Source organism: Meles meles, chromosome 7, assembly GCF_922984935.1.
Source record: "Meles meles chromosome 7, mMelMel3.1 paternal haplotype, whole genome shotgun sequence".
Lineage (NCBI taxonomy): Eukaryota > Metazoa > Chordata > Mammalia > Carnivora > Mustelidae > Meles > Meles meles.
Window position 1 is genome coordinate 52,476,466 of NC_060072.1, and position 18,041 is coordinate 52,494,506.

General features: G+C 37.8%; 1 protein-coding gene across 2 annotated transcripts in view; it reads right to left on the minus strand.

The window, feature by feature from the left end:
• The window catches only part of XPOT (exportin for tRNA), a 47,348-nt gene that overhangs the window by 24,778 nt on the left and 4,529 nt on the right, over positions 1 to 18,041 (minus strand). For both annotated transcript variants that reach the window (XM_046012187.1, XM_046012188.1), the window contains exons 3-9: positions 12,246 to 12,328; positions 9,262 to 9,318; positions 8,266 to 8,335; positions 7,291 to 7,509; positions 3,778 to 3,962; positions 3,510 to 3,678; positions 1,892 to 2,128 (exon numbers count right to left, since the gene is read on the minus strand). In XM_046012187.1, the coding sequence (XP_045868143.1) occupies positions 1,892 to 2,128; positions 3,510 to 3,678; positions 3,778 to 3,962; positions 7,291 to 7,509; positions 8,266 to 8,335; positions 9,262 to 9,318; positions 12,246 to 12,328 (1,020 nt within the window). The remainder of the gene's footprint in view (positions 1 to 1,891; positions 2,129 to 3,509; positions 3,679 to 3,777; positions 3,963 to 7,290; positions 7,510 to 8,265; positions 8,336 to 9,261; positions 9,319 to 12,245; positions 12,329 to 18,041) is intronic.

The window sequence follows — 18,041 nt, forward strand, 5'->3', positions numbered from 1 at the left end:
TCTGCTCAGCAGGGAGCCTGCTTCCTCCTCTCTCTCTGCCTGCCTCTCTGCCTACTTGTGAACTCTTGTCTGTCAAATAAATAAATAAATAAATCTTTAAAAAAAATTTTTTTTTTCTAATCAATCAAGATCTTTTAAAATGTGCACACTTCTTTGGAGGGAGGTTTGGCAATACCTTTCTATATTTCAAATGCACCTAACATAAGATCTAGCAATTCCATTTCTACTAAATAACTTGACATGTATAAAAAAATAAAAAAAATAAAATAAAAAAAATAACTTGACATGTAGATGAATTTTTTTTTAAAGATTTTATTTATTTGATAGACAGAGACCACAAGTAGGCAGAGAGGCAGGCAGAGAGAGAGAGCAGGAAGCAGGCTCCTCGCTGAGCAGAAAGCCCGATGTGGGGCTCGATCCCAGGACCCGGGGATCATGACCTGAGCCGAAGGCAGAGGATGTAACCACTGAGCCACCCAGGCGCCCCGACATGTAGATGAATTTTAACTTTAAGCATATTTATAATATATTCACTGAAGAAATTTATAGGACAGTAAAGTATGGTCTTCCCTTGTTTTCAAGCAAGGCAAAAAAAAAAAAGCTAGAGGTCCATTAAGAGACACACAGTGGCATTACCAGGAGTCATTTTAACTTTTTTCATATCTTCATGTCTTTCCCATTACCTAAAATTTCTTAAGGTATGTAGGCAGATGTGTGTTTCATTTATAACAATAACATGGAAGCTAGTATTTTAAGCTTGACTTGATTTAGCTAATCAAATGTAAGTTAAATAGGAATAGTTTTCTCATCTAATGACATAATGGGAAATTACTAATTTTTAAAAGGCTATCAGCCATAATAAGGAGACTATTACCGTCTACATTTTAAGTTCTTAGTGGAAGCAACTCTCCAAGACAAAAAAATTTTTTTTTTTTAAAGATTTTTTATTTATTTGACAGAGAGAGATCACAAGTAGGCAGAGAGGCAGGCAGAGAGAGTGAGAGGGAAGCAGGCCCCCTGCCAAGCAGAGAGCCCAATGCGGGACTCGATCCCAGGACCCTGAGATCATGACCTGAGCCGAAGGCAGCGGCTTAAACCACTGAGCCACCCAGGTGCCCCACCAAGACAAAATTTTTAATTGAAAAAATCTGCTTGTAAGAAATGCTCTATATGTAATTAAAATAATGAAAAACGTTTAACAAGATTTCTACTATATTTAAAACAAACACAGGGGTGCATGGGTGGCTTAGTCGGTTAAGTGTCTGACTCTTTTTTTTTTTTTTAAGATTTTATTTATTTATTTGACAGAGAGAGAGATCACAAGTAGGCACAGAGGCAGGCAGAGAGAGAGGAGGAAACAGGCTCCCTGCTGAGCAGAGAGCCCAACGTGGAGCTCGATCCCAGGACTCTGGGATCATGACCTGAGCCGAAGGCAGAGGCTTTAACCCACTGAGCCACCCAGGCGCCCCAAGCGTCTGACTCTTGATGTCAGCTCAGATCTTGATCTCTGGTTCATGAGTTTAAGGCCTGCCCTGGGCTCCATGCTAGGTGTGAAGCCTACTTAATAAAAAAAGAAAAAGAAAAGGAAAAAAAAATAATAAAAACATATTCAAAATGAAAAAATAACCTAAACCTGTAGCTTTTAATTAGTTACCAATTTTTAATTGGTTGAAGTCTAGTGAACTTTAGAACTTGGCTATTCCCATTTTCTGGCTAAGAAATTGAGTTGGGGGGCGGGGGAGAGACGGAAATACATTACTATTTAACAGTAAATATCATTAGCTAGTAGAATTATGGGTACTTTCTTCTTCTCATTTTTCCTGTATTTTCCAATTCTCTATGGCTTGCTTATATTATCTACTGGGCAAAAAAGAGTAAAACAAGGACTCACCTGTTTCAAAATGTGAAGATAATCGTAACAGAATCCAATAATGTTAGAAGAGATGTCATCATCCTCATGAATTAGTAGCTGCAGCATCAGCGCCACTTTTGTTTCAATAGCTTGTAGTGCCTCTTGAGCATTCTTGATATCCCCATTCTTAATTAACTTAGTCCAACTAACTATCAATGACTGTCCCATTCCATTTACCAGCTTAGAAAATCTGGCTAGAAAGTCAACATCTTCTTCCTATTAAGCAATCAAGAGAGACCTCAATTTAAAACCACCCACATAAACAACAAACAAACAAACAAAAAAACCACCCACATAAAAGTAAGAAGAAAATCTCTGAACTTTAGTATGAATCAAATGCCCAATGTAAGATTCAATTTTAAGCTAACATTAGACATTTAACCATTCTACCATCTGGACTGAAAAATTTTTAGAATTTGAATTCAACTATTATTGACCACTTGTACTCTTTCAAGCAACTCTTTTTAATGGTTATAGGACTACAGATATTGCCAATTTTATAAAAGCTTAAAAAAAAAGAACTGTGGTTTCAAAACCTTCCTTCTAAACTGCTCAAGTGAGGGGCACCTAGGTGGTTCAGTGGGTTAAAGCCTCCGCTCAGGTCATGATCCCTACTCAGTGGGGAGCCGGCTTCCTCCTCTCTCTCTGCCTGCCTCTCTGCCTACTTGTAATCTTTGTCTGTCAAATAAATAAATATTTGATAATAAATAAATAAATAATAAATAATAATAATAATAAAATAAATCTTTTAAAAAACCCACAAAACTGCTCAAGTTAGTAAACATGCTGTATAAGTTATGTCATATTACAGTATGTGTAATAATCTATAACAATTAGAGCCTTAACTATGCTGCAAAGTGACAGAACTGATATTATAACTACCTGCCTAAGGTCATACCAGTGTGTCAGAACTCAAACTTCAGATTTTTTTCATTAATTATCCTTCTGATGTTCTCATACGGAAAGAATGTTACCTTCATCATTTTAGGCCTTTTACCACAGACTAAATAAGACAATTATTAACAATGTAAGAAAATGTTACTATTCTTCTGTCAGCAAAAACAACACTAAAGCTGACATAACAACAAAACAATTTCTTACTAATTTATCACTGTCACAGTAAAATAGAAATCTTTAAATTCTGTTTCTAAATTATTTACCACACTCAGAGACTTCATTCTGTTGGAGCTAAATTCCAAAAGCTCAAATGAGTAACAATTCAAAAGTATAGTGAAAATGTAATATTTATAACTAAGTCTAGTTTGGTCAAAATGTATTGGCATATATATAGTATAGTTCTTTGCTACGTAAAGTATAGACCAGTAGTATCAGAATCAACTTGAAGTTTGTTAGAAATCCACAATTGTAGGTACCATCCCAGATTTCAAGTTTAATCACTGGTATAATCTACTATGGGGGCCAATGCTACAGATAACATTATGGCTTTCTGGATACAATATTTCCTTATAGTCACTGAGAATTTATAATACTAAAAAAAAAAAAAAGAAAAGAAAAAGAAAAAGAAAGCATGTTTAAATTAGTACCTTTCCTAATTTGTTGTAACAATTCTCAAAATTTCATACATAAATTTACTGACCTGGTCAATGCTGAAAAATCCAGCAGACTGTAATACTTGACACAAAGATTCTACTAGTTTCATTTTATCAACAGGATCCATTCCTTTATTTACAATTTCAAATAAACAGTCACATGCTTCTTCCCGTAGAACTTCTATTGACATATGACCTAGCAGCATATTTATAAACCTGGAAATAGGAGGAAAAAATTGTTAACAATGTTTTCAAATTCATGAGTTTTACATACTGTATTCTGTAGGTCTATCTTTAAAGTATAGGTATACTTACCTATCATTGGCTATAAGGGATAAGTCTATCCAAGAGACATAAGCCCCAACTACTTCAAGGCACTGACATGTCACTTCTGAATTAGTATACTGATAATTTTGTAAAATTTGGTACCATGATTCCACCAAGTTTGGAATGCACTGTTCCCTCATGGTATCTTTTATTAGAGTATTCCTACGAGCCTCCTAAAAAACAAAACCAAACACCTTATGTGCAAAGTAGATTATCACACAAACTGTTGTGACATCTGAATACTTGTGCATAGTAATAACTCACAATTAAACTTCTAGACTTGTTAACACATTCCCTGCCACTATTTCCTACTTATCAACTCTAAAATCATATCCTGTGATTCTTTTAATTTCCTTTTTCCATTGTATTCCTTAGAACCAGATTTCAGTCCTTATTAAACACACTACAGGGGCGCCTGGGTGGCTCAGTGGGTTAAAGCCTCTGCCTTTGGCTCGGTGGCTCAGGTCATGGTCTCAGGGTCCTGGGATCGAGCCCCACATCGGGCTCTCTGCTCAGTGGGGAGCCTGCTTTCTCCTCTCTCTCTGCCTGCCTCTCTGCCTACTGTGATCTGTCAAATAAATAAATAAAATCTTAAAAAAAAACAACACACACACTATGAATAAGCATTACTTAGAAACCTAAAGCATATGATAAAAGGTACTTCTTAATATTATGCAAACATGATATTTAAACTACTTAAGAGAATGGAAATTTGTTTTTAAACGATTTTTTTTAGTATAGTTGACACAAGATGGTACATTAGTTTCAAGTGTACAACACAGTGACTCAGTATCTCCATAAATTCTGCAAAATGGCAATAATTTATTTTTTTATTTTTATTTTTAAATATTTTTATTTATTTGACAAAGTGAGAAAGAGTAGAAGTAGGCAGAGCAGCAGCCAGAGGGAGAGGGAGAAGCAGGCTTCCAGCTGAGCAGAGAGCCTGATGTGGGGCTCGATTCCAGGACCCCAGGATCATCACCAGAGGCAAAGGCTTAATGCACTGAGCCACCCAGGCACCCCTATTTTTTTATATTTTTGAAATATATATAAAATATATATTTTATATATATATATATTGAAATATAAAAAAATATATATTTTTTATATATTTTGAAAAAGATTTTAAGTTATCGCTATAACCAACAAAGGGCCTCAAACTCACAACCCCGAGATCGAGTCACATGTTGCACCAACTGAGCCAGCTAGGTGCCCCAACAATGGCAGTAATTTTTTTTTTTTGAGAGAAGGATAGAGAGAGATGGGTGAGGCGAGAGGGAAAGGGGAGAGGGAGAGAAAGAAAATCTTTTTTTTAAAATAAAAAGATTTTATTTATTTGATCTGTTCCATTTCTGACCTGGGCCGGTTCACCCCTCCTTAGGCAACTTGGTAGTCCCCCACTCCTGGGATGTCAGCATACTGATGCCGAACTTAGTGCGGACACCCGACTGGCATATCGCACTACAGCCCAGAACTCCTGGGCTCAAGCGATCCTCCTGTTTCAGCCTTTCGAGTAGCTGGGACTATAGGCGCATGCCACCATGCCCAGCAGGTTTTGAGAGAGAAAAGAGAGAGCACAAGCAAGCAGGGGAGAAGCAGAGGGAGAAACAGATTTCCTGAACAGGGAGCCTAAGACAGGGCTTGATCCCAGGACTCTGGGATCATGACCTGAGCTAAGGGCAGATACCTAAGTGACTGAGCCACCGAAGCACCCTCAGCCTCTTAAGCAGGCTTCACATCCAGAGTTAAGTCCAACCCAGGGTTGATCTCATGATCCTGAGATCACGACCTGAGCCGAAATCAAGAGTTTGATGCTGAACCACCCAGGTGCCCCAGGAATGGCAATAATTTAAATGTATGATAATAACCTTTAAAGTTATATGACATAGGGGCGCCTGGGCGGCTCAGTGGGTTAAAGCCTCTGCCTTCAGCTCAGGTCATGATCCTAGGGTCCTGGGATCGAACCCCCTATCAGGCTCTCTGCTCAGCAGGGAGCGTGCTTCCTCCTCTCTCTCTGCCTGCCTCTCTGCCCACTTATCATCTCTGTCTGTCAAATAAACAAAATCTTTTTTTTTTTTTTTTTTTTTGATTTTTTTTTTTTTTTTGATTTTTTTTTTTTTTTATTTGACAGAGAGAGAGATCACAAGTAGGCAGAGAGAGAGGAGGAAGCAGGCTCCCCGCGGAGCAGAGAGCCCGATGCGGGGCTCGATCCCAGGACCCTGAGATCATGACCTGAGCCGAAGGCAGCGGCTTAACCCACTGAGCCACCCAGGCGCCCCTCAAATAAACAAAATCTTAAAAAAAAAAAGTTATATGACATATAATGATCTTAAATTATTATACACATTTGAATCAAGCAATTTCCTTTTTTTCTTTCTGATCTTTTCTTTTTTTGAATCAAGCAACTTCTACTGTGCTAACATTAAAGAAAAAGTTATATGGGATAATAAATAGAGAGAGACTATGGTGATAGGCTTTATTACTGAGAATACAGAAGAAACTAGTAGATTCATAAGCAATGATTCCTCCTCACTCAGTAACTATATAGCAGTAGTAAATAGACTACATTTCTCTAGAAATTCATAAAACAGAACCAATTTGTGTATTTTATTGGAGAAACTGCTTGCATAGGTAAGAAAATCCAAAGTAATACTCTAATTTCAACATACACTTGGGGAAAAGAAAGCCCAGTTCAAGCTACTTTGTATAACAAAATTCAAAATGCTGGGTGAATTTAGAGGTGCCTGGCTGGCTCAGTTGATAGAACACGGGACTCTTGATCTCAGGGTCATGAGTTCAAGCCTCACTTAAAAACAGACAAACAAAACCCCCAAAACTAAAGAAAATTCAGAATTTTTTTTTAAGACTTCATTTATTTGACAGAGAGAGAAAACAAGCAGGCAGAGCCAAAGGCAGAGGGAGAGGGAGAAGTAGACTCCCCGCTGAGCAGAATGCTTGATGCAGGGCTCAATCCCAGACCCCAGAATCATGACCTGAGTCAAAGGCAGATGACCGACTGAGCCACCCGTACCTCTGAATTTAGAATTATTAAGAAAATTTGAAGGTGGCTTAATTCGAAGTGCATGAGACTCCTGATCTCAGAGTTATGAGTTTGAGCCTCACGCTAGGTAGAAGATTACTAAAAAAATAAATATGCTTTAAAAAAAAAAAAAAAAAAGGCATGGGGCACCTGGGTGGCTCAGTGGGTTAAAGCCTCTACCTTCGGCTCAGGTCATGATCCCAGGTCCTGGGATCGAGGCCCGCATTGGGCTCTCTGCTCAGCCAGAAGCCTACTTCCTCCTCTCTTTCTGTCTGCCTCTCTGCCTACTTGTGATCTCTCTCTGTCAAATAAATAAATAAAATCTTTAAAAAAAAAAAAAAAAAGGTAGAAAGAACAGAAAATTTGTTTCCAAAGAAAGACTTCCTGCTTTTTTTATTATGTGCCCAACATCTCCTACAAAATCCACATTAAGAATTAACAATTAATGGGAAGTTACTTGCCTCTGATGTATGTACCACATCACGATCCACCAACTCTGAATCAATAGCCATGAGGATTCGGAGGTACAGATCTACTCCCCTTGGATTTAAGTCCACTACTGAGAGAATGTCAAAAAAAAATTTGGGCCATCTAGTGAGATATTCTGTAACAAAAAGTAAGGCGAAGACTTGGGCCGCTTTATTTCGTATAAAGGTCTTCTCCGGTTGGGGATTCAGCATCTGACAAAGATAAAGAGACCATGAAATTAAATGTAAGCTGTAAAGTCTCAAAAAGTTTTCCTATTTATGATCAACAGGCAAAAACTCACCAAGCCTCAATACGGTCTAGATTAGCTATGCAACAAATATGCTGGAAAATTACCAAAGTAATTTAAGTGATTACCCAGATGGAAAATAAACAAAGGTGCTATGTTTACTTCTTATTCTCATACTTTTAAAGTTTCATGTGCAGAATTTTACTAGTTTTTGGTTCTACTAGTTAAATTGTTCTTCTTCTGTTTGTTCTTTAAGAAAAATAGAAATTCTAGCTACCTAACTGCTTCATATGTTAAGATTAAAATTAACAAAAAAGAACATAATGTGAATAAAGAATTCTAATGGCTCTCTTGTAAAGGGCTCTTTGTGAAGAAGCTGTCTAGGAGGGCTCACCTTTAGGAGTGAGCAAAAAAATCTGTTTTTGTCGAGTAGTTAAAAACAAAACAAAATAAAACTAACAACAACAAAAAAAACCTACCTTAAAACCAAGGTTTCAACAACGTGTCATGTAAAGCATAAAAGTTTCAGTGATTGATATAATTTTAAATTACTGCTTAATTTCATATACCCAAGATCTTTGAAATCAGCACTTTCTAAAAAAGTATGGGGTCAAAGGGAGGATAAATGATGAACATTTCTGAGGCAAAGTTCTAAACTCTCACAAAACTAAAAATTTAAATATCTGGTAACTTAACATACTGAATGAAATTACTATTTTACCTGAGCTTGAAGCCAAGATACGAGCGTCTCCCTAATTAGTTGTTGTTGAACAGTAGTTAGTTCTGAGTATCTGTTCAAAATAGAGAAGAAAAATAATGACAGCTGTATTTGATGTCTGTGGTTTAAAAAGTAACAGCCTCATATATCTGAAAGGGAAAATTTGTGTAACACTCAATTACTTAAAATTTCCTAAAAGAAACTGATAATGCTTCTCATCAAGGCTTAAAAGAAAAGATAGGGGTGGGCCGGACAGGTAGCGTCATTGATCTTAGTTTGATTTGTGATCCAGTTTATGTTAAAATAAAATGACAGCTGTGGAATTTGTCAAATGGAAATACATCTACATTTTGAGGTCTGTGGCTTACAGAATAAATCAATAGGCGAAATGAAGGGTCCTCTAAGCAGTGATTCACTGTTTTTGCTTATTTAAAGCAGGGTTCTAAATACAAGTGGCCATGCTGCCACTAACCTCTAACAGAGTTGGCTTACAGAAACAGGTCTGGCATTGCTAGATCTTCTGATTTTTCCAGAGAAGCTCGAAATGAATTTTTCCTGTGAAATGTCTGGATTTTTTTACATGTAATCAATTAACTCAGTGTTTTTAAAACACTTTGGAATAAATCAAAAACACATCTATAAACTGGATGTGTCTCATACACTCTCATTTATAGCCTGTGTTAAGATTTTCCCAAAGAGAGAAAAACTAATTTAGAAAGTGACCTCTCCCGGGGCGCCTGGGTGGCTCAGTGGTTTAGGCCTCTGCCTTCAGCTGAGGTCATGGTCTCAGGGTCCTGGGATCGAGCCCCACATCGGGCTCTCTGCTCCGTGGGGAGCCTGCTTCCTCCTCTCTCTCTGCCTAGTTGTGACCTCTCTCTCTGTCAAATAAATAAAATATTAAAAAAAAAAAGGAGTCCTGAGAGCAGAAAAAAAAAAAAAAAAAAAGAAAGTGACCTCTCCCCATATATTTCAGAGTCAAAACAGTGAGAAAAGCCTTACTTGTATTTAACTTGATGTTCCAGTACTTGAAAGCAGAAAAACTTTACGTGATCATCACTGAAAAAGAAAAAAGGAAAATCAGATAAGCAGAATATAATTTAAAGAAAAAAAAAAAGTAAAGTAGTAGTGAAACATAGTTGAAAAGTTTCTCAAACAAGACCTCTGACTTACTTTCTACTTAGCGATCTCATTTATTACACTGTTTAGAACTTAATTATTTCATGCTCAATAGTTCCATTAAATCTCATAAGCAAAACAATGAAAAAAAATTAAGATGCACCTTAAGTATACTGCAAACAGAAGGAACTTCCCTAAATTCTAGATATTAGGATTACTGGAACCACTCCTACATTTTACAGTAGAAAAGCTAGGTGTAAAATGACAAATGGTCACACAGCCAGGGATTGAGTCAAATCAGAGATGGTAACTCGTCATACCTAAAATTCAATCCTACATAGTTCCACTGCAGCCAAATCCAAAACAAGCAGGGTCACACAGACTGGTAGTTCAGCCTCAATATTTATACAGAAAACCAAGTTACAAATATACTGCCCGTATAGAAAGGGCAGAAATCTACCAATTATCTACTCTCAAGGTCTCTACAGGGTTGATACAGAGTTATTCACAGTGAGCCAGCTACAATCTCTGACAAAAATCTCTTTAGTGAACAACAATCTGTTCATCCAAGACAGCTGGTTTGGGTCGGGCTTAATCACGGAAGACAATTTTCATAAATAAAGCTAACTGGTCAATACAAGAATAGATAGTATCTTAACTCAGACTACATGAATTAATTAAATAAAGTAATTTCACACACAAGAAGATGAAACTTAATCTTTAAAAGTTTTAAGTTAGGTTTAATCAGCCCCTCTTGTAAGAATGAACTTAGGGTTTCTATTCTTTTTTTTTTTTTTTAAAGATTTTATTTATTTGACAGACCGAGATCACAAGTAGGCACAGAAGCAGGCAGAGAGAGAGGGGGAAGCAAGCTCCCTGTTGAGCAGAGAGCCCGATGCGGGGCTTGATTCCAGGACCCTGGGATCATGACCTGAGCTGAAGGCAGAGGCTTTAACCCACTGAGCCACCCAGGCACCCCTAGGGTTTCTATTCTTAACACGGATGACATTGAAGCCTTAAATCAAGTATACAAGACTCTTATTTCCACTCAAAAATAAACTATAGGGGGCGCCTGGGTGGCTCAGTGGGTTAGGCCGCTGCCTTCGGCTCAGGTCGTGATCTCCGGGTCCTGGGATCGAGTCCCGCATCGGGCTCTCTGCTCAGCAGGGAGCCTGCTTCCCTCTCTCTCTCTCTCTCTCTGCCTGCCTCTCTACTTGTGATCTCTCTCTGTCAAATAAAAAAAAAAAAAAAAAAAAAATTAAAAAAAAAAAAATAAACTATAGGAATCCTTTAATTAAAAGCCAGATTAAAAAAAAAAAAAAAAGCCAGTCTTCTATACTCCCAGATATATAGTATATGTTCTCAAAATTAACTCTCACTAGAGCACTTGCTTCTGACTGTAAAAGGTGGCAAGTATGACAGCCACAGCATGCTGAGGATGCCAGCTAGAAGCATCACTAATATCCAGGAACGTCTATTCCCACCAGTGAGTTGTTTGCTTATCATTAGTCAGCTGTGTTTCCCTAAGCCTTACTATGTCAGTCGTAGGTCTTTTTTTAATTAAGTAACTGAATTAACTATTATATAAACTAATATGAAGTGTGTGTGAAAGTGCCTATTTTTGTAAAAATTAAGTTGAAGGCTTTGGAAAGACTTCATAGAAAGTCATATTGCAAAAAGGAAAAACCTTAGAACACTAATTGAAAGGGATACACGCACCCCTATGTTTATACCAGCATTATTTATAATAGCCAATATATAAAAGTGGCCCAAGTGTCCATTAATTGATGAATAGATAAAGATGTGGTGTACACACACATATACACCTACACATACACACACACAAAACACAGGACTATTATTCAGCCATAAAAAGAGTGAAATCTTGACACTTGCAATGACATGGATGGAGCTAGAGTATATAACGCTAAGTGAAATCAGTCCGTCAGAGAAAGACACCCTATGATTTCACTCATATGTGGAATTTAAGAAACAAAAGAATGAACAAAGGGAAAAAAATGAGGGAGAGAAAGAGTGACAAATCAAGAAACAGACTTATATAACTACAGAGTTTAAACTGATGGTTACCAGAGGGGAAGGAGGGTATGGGTATGAGTTAAGTACATGATGGGGATTAAGGAGGGCAGTTGCTGTGATGAGCACAGGGCGTTGTATGGAGTGGTGAATCACTACATTGTTGTACACCTGGAACTAACACAACACTGCATGTAAACTAACTAGAATCAACATAAAATTTAAAATAAAAAGAAATTTTAAAAATGGAAAAACCTTGTGTGTATTTGATGTGGCCTAGATAACCAGAAGACTTTGGAGAGGTAGAAGAAAATAACCAAAAGTCTAGGAATCTGTACTAATTGTTCCTCAATCCACTAGAGATCGAAAGTAGAAATTATAGAGAATGGATCACTGAGTGTGGTCTCTGCAAGAAAGATGAAGTGAATGCTAATGGAATATACATAAAGGAAAGACCTTGGCCCAATATAAGAATATTGCCAACTGAGAGTTTCTAACTTTAAATTAAAATAAAAATGCAAGATACATACAATTCATGATTACCTCCTTTGCCAACTTTTTAGAAAACCAACGATCACTTCCCATCTTAAGTTTTTATTGTACTGTATTCCAGCTGGGATCTGCTGTCAGGTACACAGCATAAGACAAAGTCTAGTTTTACTGAAAGTTAATCCTGGAATGGCCAAATTACTGGTTTACTATTTTTCTCATTTCTACACTAAATGGTTTTCCAAAACACAAGCCATAAAAATGTTTTTATGAAAACATTTTCTAAATACAGGTCTCACAGAAATTTAAATTCCTCTAAGTCATGTAAATTTTCTTATAATTACCTGTATGTCCTCTGGGCTAGAGCTTCTGCACACACTTGCCAGGCATCTGGGGAAATCTTTAACTGCTCAAAATAGGCCAGGGCCTGTAAGATTGCAAAGGTATAAATGCATTTGGAATAGTTGATCTCAGTGCCCTACTGGTATTAAAATATTCTAGGAGTAGCTAACCAATAATAAATCAGTCAACCTGAAGAAAAATAGCTAAAACACTGTATTCTGGCTTCTGAATAAGTGCAACTACTAATCATTCCTAGAAAAAAAGTTTAAGTTAAAAAAAAAATTCCATCAGTTAGATACTCAAATCTGTTTCCTTATAGCAAAGGAGACAACATAAAAATGCCCTGCTGACCTCAATGGGTAATTATGAATATTAAGAGAAAAAATACACAAGTGCTATGTTCAGGTCATGATCCTGGAGTCCCGGGATAGAATCCCTCATCAGGGTCCCTGCTCAGCAGGAAGTCTGCTTCTCCCTTTGACCCTCCCCCATCTCGTGCTCTCTCTCTCTCTCAAATAAATAAAATCTTAAAAAAAAAAAATCTTAAAAAAAAAGAAAAACCAGGGGTGCCTGTATGGCTCAGTCAGTTAAGCATTCAACTCTTGATTTCAGTTCAAGTCTTGCTCTCAGGGTTCTGAGGCCAAGTCCTGTGTTAGGCACTACACTGGGTGTGGAGCCTAGTTTAAAAAATTAATTAATTAAAAATAAAAGTAAATAAAATAATAAAAATCTAAAAAAAAAAAAAGCACACACACAAAAAACAAAATAAAAAAACCCAAACCAAAATTAGAGTCCAACTGTATGATATGAATTTTGGAAAAGTATGAATAAATTGAAAAGCTTTAGGAAATGTATCTCATTTCATGAATTCAGGGCTTTGTTGTAAGAGTAGATATACTCTAGGGGCACCTGGTTGGTTAAGCATCTGTCTTCAGCTCAGGTCATGATCCTGGGATCTTGATATAGGACCCCACATTATGCTCCCTGCTCCATGGCGGGGGCGGGGGCAGCTTGCTTCTCTTCTCCTCGTTCCCCCAACTGCACTATCAAATAACTAAATAAAATCTTTAAAAAAAAAAAAAAAGTATACTCTAGAATGGATGCAGCACCAAGTCCATGGGTTCTTTACCAGATTGTTGGGAAAATGAGAACTACTTCTGCTACTCTTCTCCATTAGCATGTTGCAACTGGAATCAATGATAGATGCAGATGTCACATATGACAATGGACAAACAGTAATCCTAACAAGCTGTGAAAAGTATCTCAGTCAAGAAAATCACACAAAAACAGTGTGAAATAATTTTAAAGCATCAGATTTCGAAATCATGTAGAAAGAACATTAAGCATTAGAAGCATTAGAAGAACCTCTTTTTTTAGAAGGATTTTTTTAGAAGCATTAGAAGCATTAGAAGAACCTCTTTTTTTTTTTTTTTTAAGAGAGGGAGAGAGAGGGGGTAGGAAGGGGCTGAGGGTGGAGGAAAGATTCCCAAGTAGGCTCCACTCCCAGCACAGAGCCCTATGTGGGGCTCAATCTCACAACCTTGAGATCATGACCAGAGCTGAAATTGAGGGTTAGACAATTAAGTGACTGAGCCACTGAGGCGCACCTAGAGGAGCCTAATTTTAATTAGTAAATATTCTTTAAAACTGTGGTTTGTGTCCCACTAGTGATGACATCAATTTTATAGGTCTTGATCCGCAATAAAAAAATGAAAAACAGGGGCGCCTGGGTGGCTCAGTGGGTTAAGCCTCTGCCTTCGGCCCAGGTCATGATCTCAGGGTCCTGGGATCGAGCCCCGCATCGGGCTCTTCGCTCAGCAGGGAGCCTGCTTCCCCCTCTCTCTCTGCCTGCCTCTCTGCCTACTTGTGATCTCTCTCTGTCAAATAAATAAATAAAAAATCTTAAAAAAAAAAAAAAAAAATAAAAAATGAAAAACAATATCAGAGTGCATTGCACATAATAAAATAATTTATTTTGATTCACAGACCTGTACCCCTGGAGCTAATAATACATTATATGTTTATTTTAAAAAATTATTTTAAAAAATTAAATGCATTCCAAGGATTGAAATAAAAATTATTTTGTGTAAATTGTTTTAGTTGTGTGTGCATATAGATACTATATATAGTAAAAATATATATTTAGTTATGTAAGTCTATACGAACACAGAGTCAAGATATAAATTTTTTTTTCCTTTAGGTTAGAGATCTTATTCATTTTTTTAAAAGATTTTATTTATTTATTCGACAGAGACAGAGGGAACACAAGCAGGGGGAGTGGTAGAGGGAGAAGCAGGCTTCCCGCCAAGCAAGGAGCCCAATGCAGGGCTTAATCCTAGGACCCTGGGATCAAGACCTGAGCCGAAGGCAGATGCTTAATGACTGAGCCACCCAGGCGCCCCAGGTTAGAGATTTTAAAAGAAATCAAAAAAGCGGGCACCTGGGTGGCTCAGTGGGTTAAGCCGCTGCCTTCGGCTCAAGTCATGATCTCAGGGTCCTGGGATCGAGTCCCGCATCGGGCTCTCTGCTCAGCAGGGAGCCTGCTTCCTCCTCTCTCTCTCTCTGCCTGCCTCTCTGCCTACTTGTGATCTCTCTGTCAAATAAATAAATAAAGTCTTTAAAAAAAAAATTAAAAAAGCTCTGTTAGAGTTGTATGAAGCGGGTAATGGGTTTTCATTGTGGTCTCACTGGCTGCTCCCACTGATAAGATCCACGTAAATGAAGGTAAGTCGATGAACATCACCAGTTATTATCTTAAGTATAAATAATGGCTGTCTTTGGAAATTAAGAATAGAAGAAGCCAGGTGCTGCAAAGAACCTAATTCAGTTGTCAACTAACAATATTCCTGAAACCTAGGTTCTCCTTTAGGAACATTTACTGTCCCATTTAAGGACAAGGTGGAAGCCACTCATGTATGCTGCATTACCACCTAATATTTCACTTACCAAAAAAAGAAGGGGGGGGGGAATTCAGCTGCTAGAATTATCACTGACATACCATTTTCTTTAAATAATAGCAAGTTTTAAGCCAAAGACAGCAATTCCATTAAAAAAGTGAAAATTAATATTATTTTCACTTTTTTAATGGAATTGCTGTCTTATTAAAGTTTTCAGTTTTTAATTGAAGTCTTTGCATTCTGAATGCATGCATTACTAGCACTTTTGGTTTTTTTAAGAAGATTTATTTATTTGATGGGGCGCCTGGATGGCTCAGTGGGTTAAAGCCTCTGCCTTCGGCTCAGGTCATGATCCTGGGGTCCTGGGATCGAGCCCCGCATCGGGCTCTCTGCTCGGCAGGGAGCCTGCTTCCTCCTCTCTGCCTGCCTCTCTGCCTACTTGTGATCTCTGTCTGTCAAATAAAAAAATAAAATCTTAAAAAAAAAATTTATTTATCTGAGGAAGAGCAAGCAAGTGTGGGAGGAGGAGCAGAGGGAAAGAAGAAGAAAGATAATCTCAAGCAGACTCTCAGCTGAGAGCAGAGCCCCAATGTGGGGCTCGATCCCTCACCCCTGAGATCATGACCTGACCGAGACCAAGAGACAGATGCTCAACCAACTGTGCTACCCAGATGCTGCGTTTACTGGCATTTTTAAGTGAAATTCTGTGGCAATTATGAACAAGTCAAAGCTTTTATCATCTTTTCTTCTATTTCATACCTTTTCTCTAATGCTCCTGCCTCTAAGTGGCAAGAGTCACTTTAGCTACTGTCCCTGGAAAAAAGAGAACTATAGCCAGACATTGGAGAACTGGGGTTGGCAGACAGTTATGATCAAAATGAATTATGTTCCACTACTCTTGATTTCCAACATCAGATCAGAATTCACTTTCCTTAAGATTCCTTCTTTTTTTGGTCCTAATTAAATCTGTTACTCAGGTTGGCTTAATGGATATCAAATTAAGCCTGAATTTGGAAGCTTAACATAAACCTGTAGCTGAAAAAAAAAGAAAAAAAACCCTGTAGTTGACAGAACTCATTTTTATTGATAAAGAGCATAATTGTGTATTAAGACCACTAACAATGCATTGGATTTACTTTTCTGAAAAAGAAAATTATTGTGTATTTAAGAAATCTGTTGGATACTGGTATTTAATAAAAAACAAAATGATTTCCGGGGTTCCTGGGTGGCTCAGTGGGTTAAGCCTCTGCCTTCGGCTCAGGTCATGATCCCAGCGTCCTGGGATCAAGCCCCATATTGGGCTCCCTGCTTGGCGGGAAGCCAGCTTCTCCCTCTCCCACTCCCCCTACTTGTATTTCCTCTCTCACTGGGTCTCTGTCAAATAAATAAATAAAATCTTATAAAATAAAACAAACAAAAAAACAAATGATTTCCAAAAAGGATCATAAAAAATTAACAAAAAAGGCTATTTATATAACTAAACAAAATAATAAAGGCTTTTAGTTATAGTCATGTAACACCAAGGTAAAGATCTATGATACTTCAACTATGTGACTAAGGCTTTGAAGGTAGGCAGCTCAAACTCTTAAATAAAGAAATTTATCTACACACAGGAAACATGGCTTTTATTTTATTTTATTTTATTTATTTTTTAAGATTTTATTTATCTGAGAGAGAGAGGGACAGAGATAGCGAGCGAGAGAGAAAGCATGCAAGCGTGAGCAGGGATGAATAGGGAGGAGAAGGTGAAAAAGACTCCCCGCTGAGCAGGGAGCCTGATGTGGAGCTTGATTCCAACACCCTGGGATCATGACCTGGGCGGAAGGCAGAGCCTTAACCAACTGAGCCACCCAATCCAAAAACATGGGTTTTATTTTTAAAAATATTTTATTTATTTATTTGAGAGAGAGAATGAGAGAGAGCGCATGAGAAGGGAGAGGTCAGAGGGAAAAGCAGACTACCCATTAGCAGGGAGCCTGACATGATACTCGATCCCAGGACTCTAGGATCATGACCTGAGCCAAAGGCAGTTGCTTAACCAACTGAGCCACCCAGGAACTCCGCAAAAACATGGATTTTAAATGTCTTTTGATGTCCTAACTAGTTTGTTAGGTATCTTGTTAGTAGCCAGATTACTTAAATCTCAATCCCTGTTATTTCCCTTTATGTGGATGGCTGGTTACTTATTTAACAGCAGAGGCATAGAACCATGTTAGATACCACTTGAGGTTTTGTTTTGTTTTTTTACTTAAAAATAGTTCTCCAGGGATGCCTGGGTGGCTCAGTGGGTTAAGCATCTGCCTTCGGCTCAGTTCATGATCCCAGGGTCATCAGGCACCTTGCTCAGTGCAGGGCCTGCTTCTCCCTCTGTCCCACTCTGCACTTGCAGTGTCTCTATCTCTGACAAATAAGTAAATAAAATCCTTAAAAAAAAAATAAAATTCAGAAAGTTCTTCCAAAAAATTCTCCTTGGGCACCTGGGTGGCTCAGTCGGTTAAGCATCTACCTTTGGCTCAGGTCATGATCCTAGGGTCCTGGGACTGTGTCCTGCATCAGGCTCCCTACTCAGTGGTGAGTCTGCTTCTCCCTCCACACCTACCTCCTGCTCACGCCCGCTCACTCACATTTTCTCTCTCTCTCAAAAATAAATAAAATCTTTAAAAAAAAATTCTCCTTAAAAGCACTACAAAAACTGCAATAATATTTAGTGAGACTGTTACCCTCATTAGGTCATTTATAAAAAATATCCTTTGCTATGAGAAGCAGAAAGAAAAAATGCTTCTCCTTCCTCTTACCCTATACCTCAAAACACCCATGTCTTTAAAAAAACTTAATTATAGGCTTATTCTTTAAATTCTTCTTTTATCATTCAGCTATAGCCCTGATTACAGGTATAGCCTA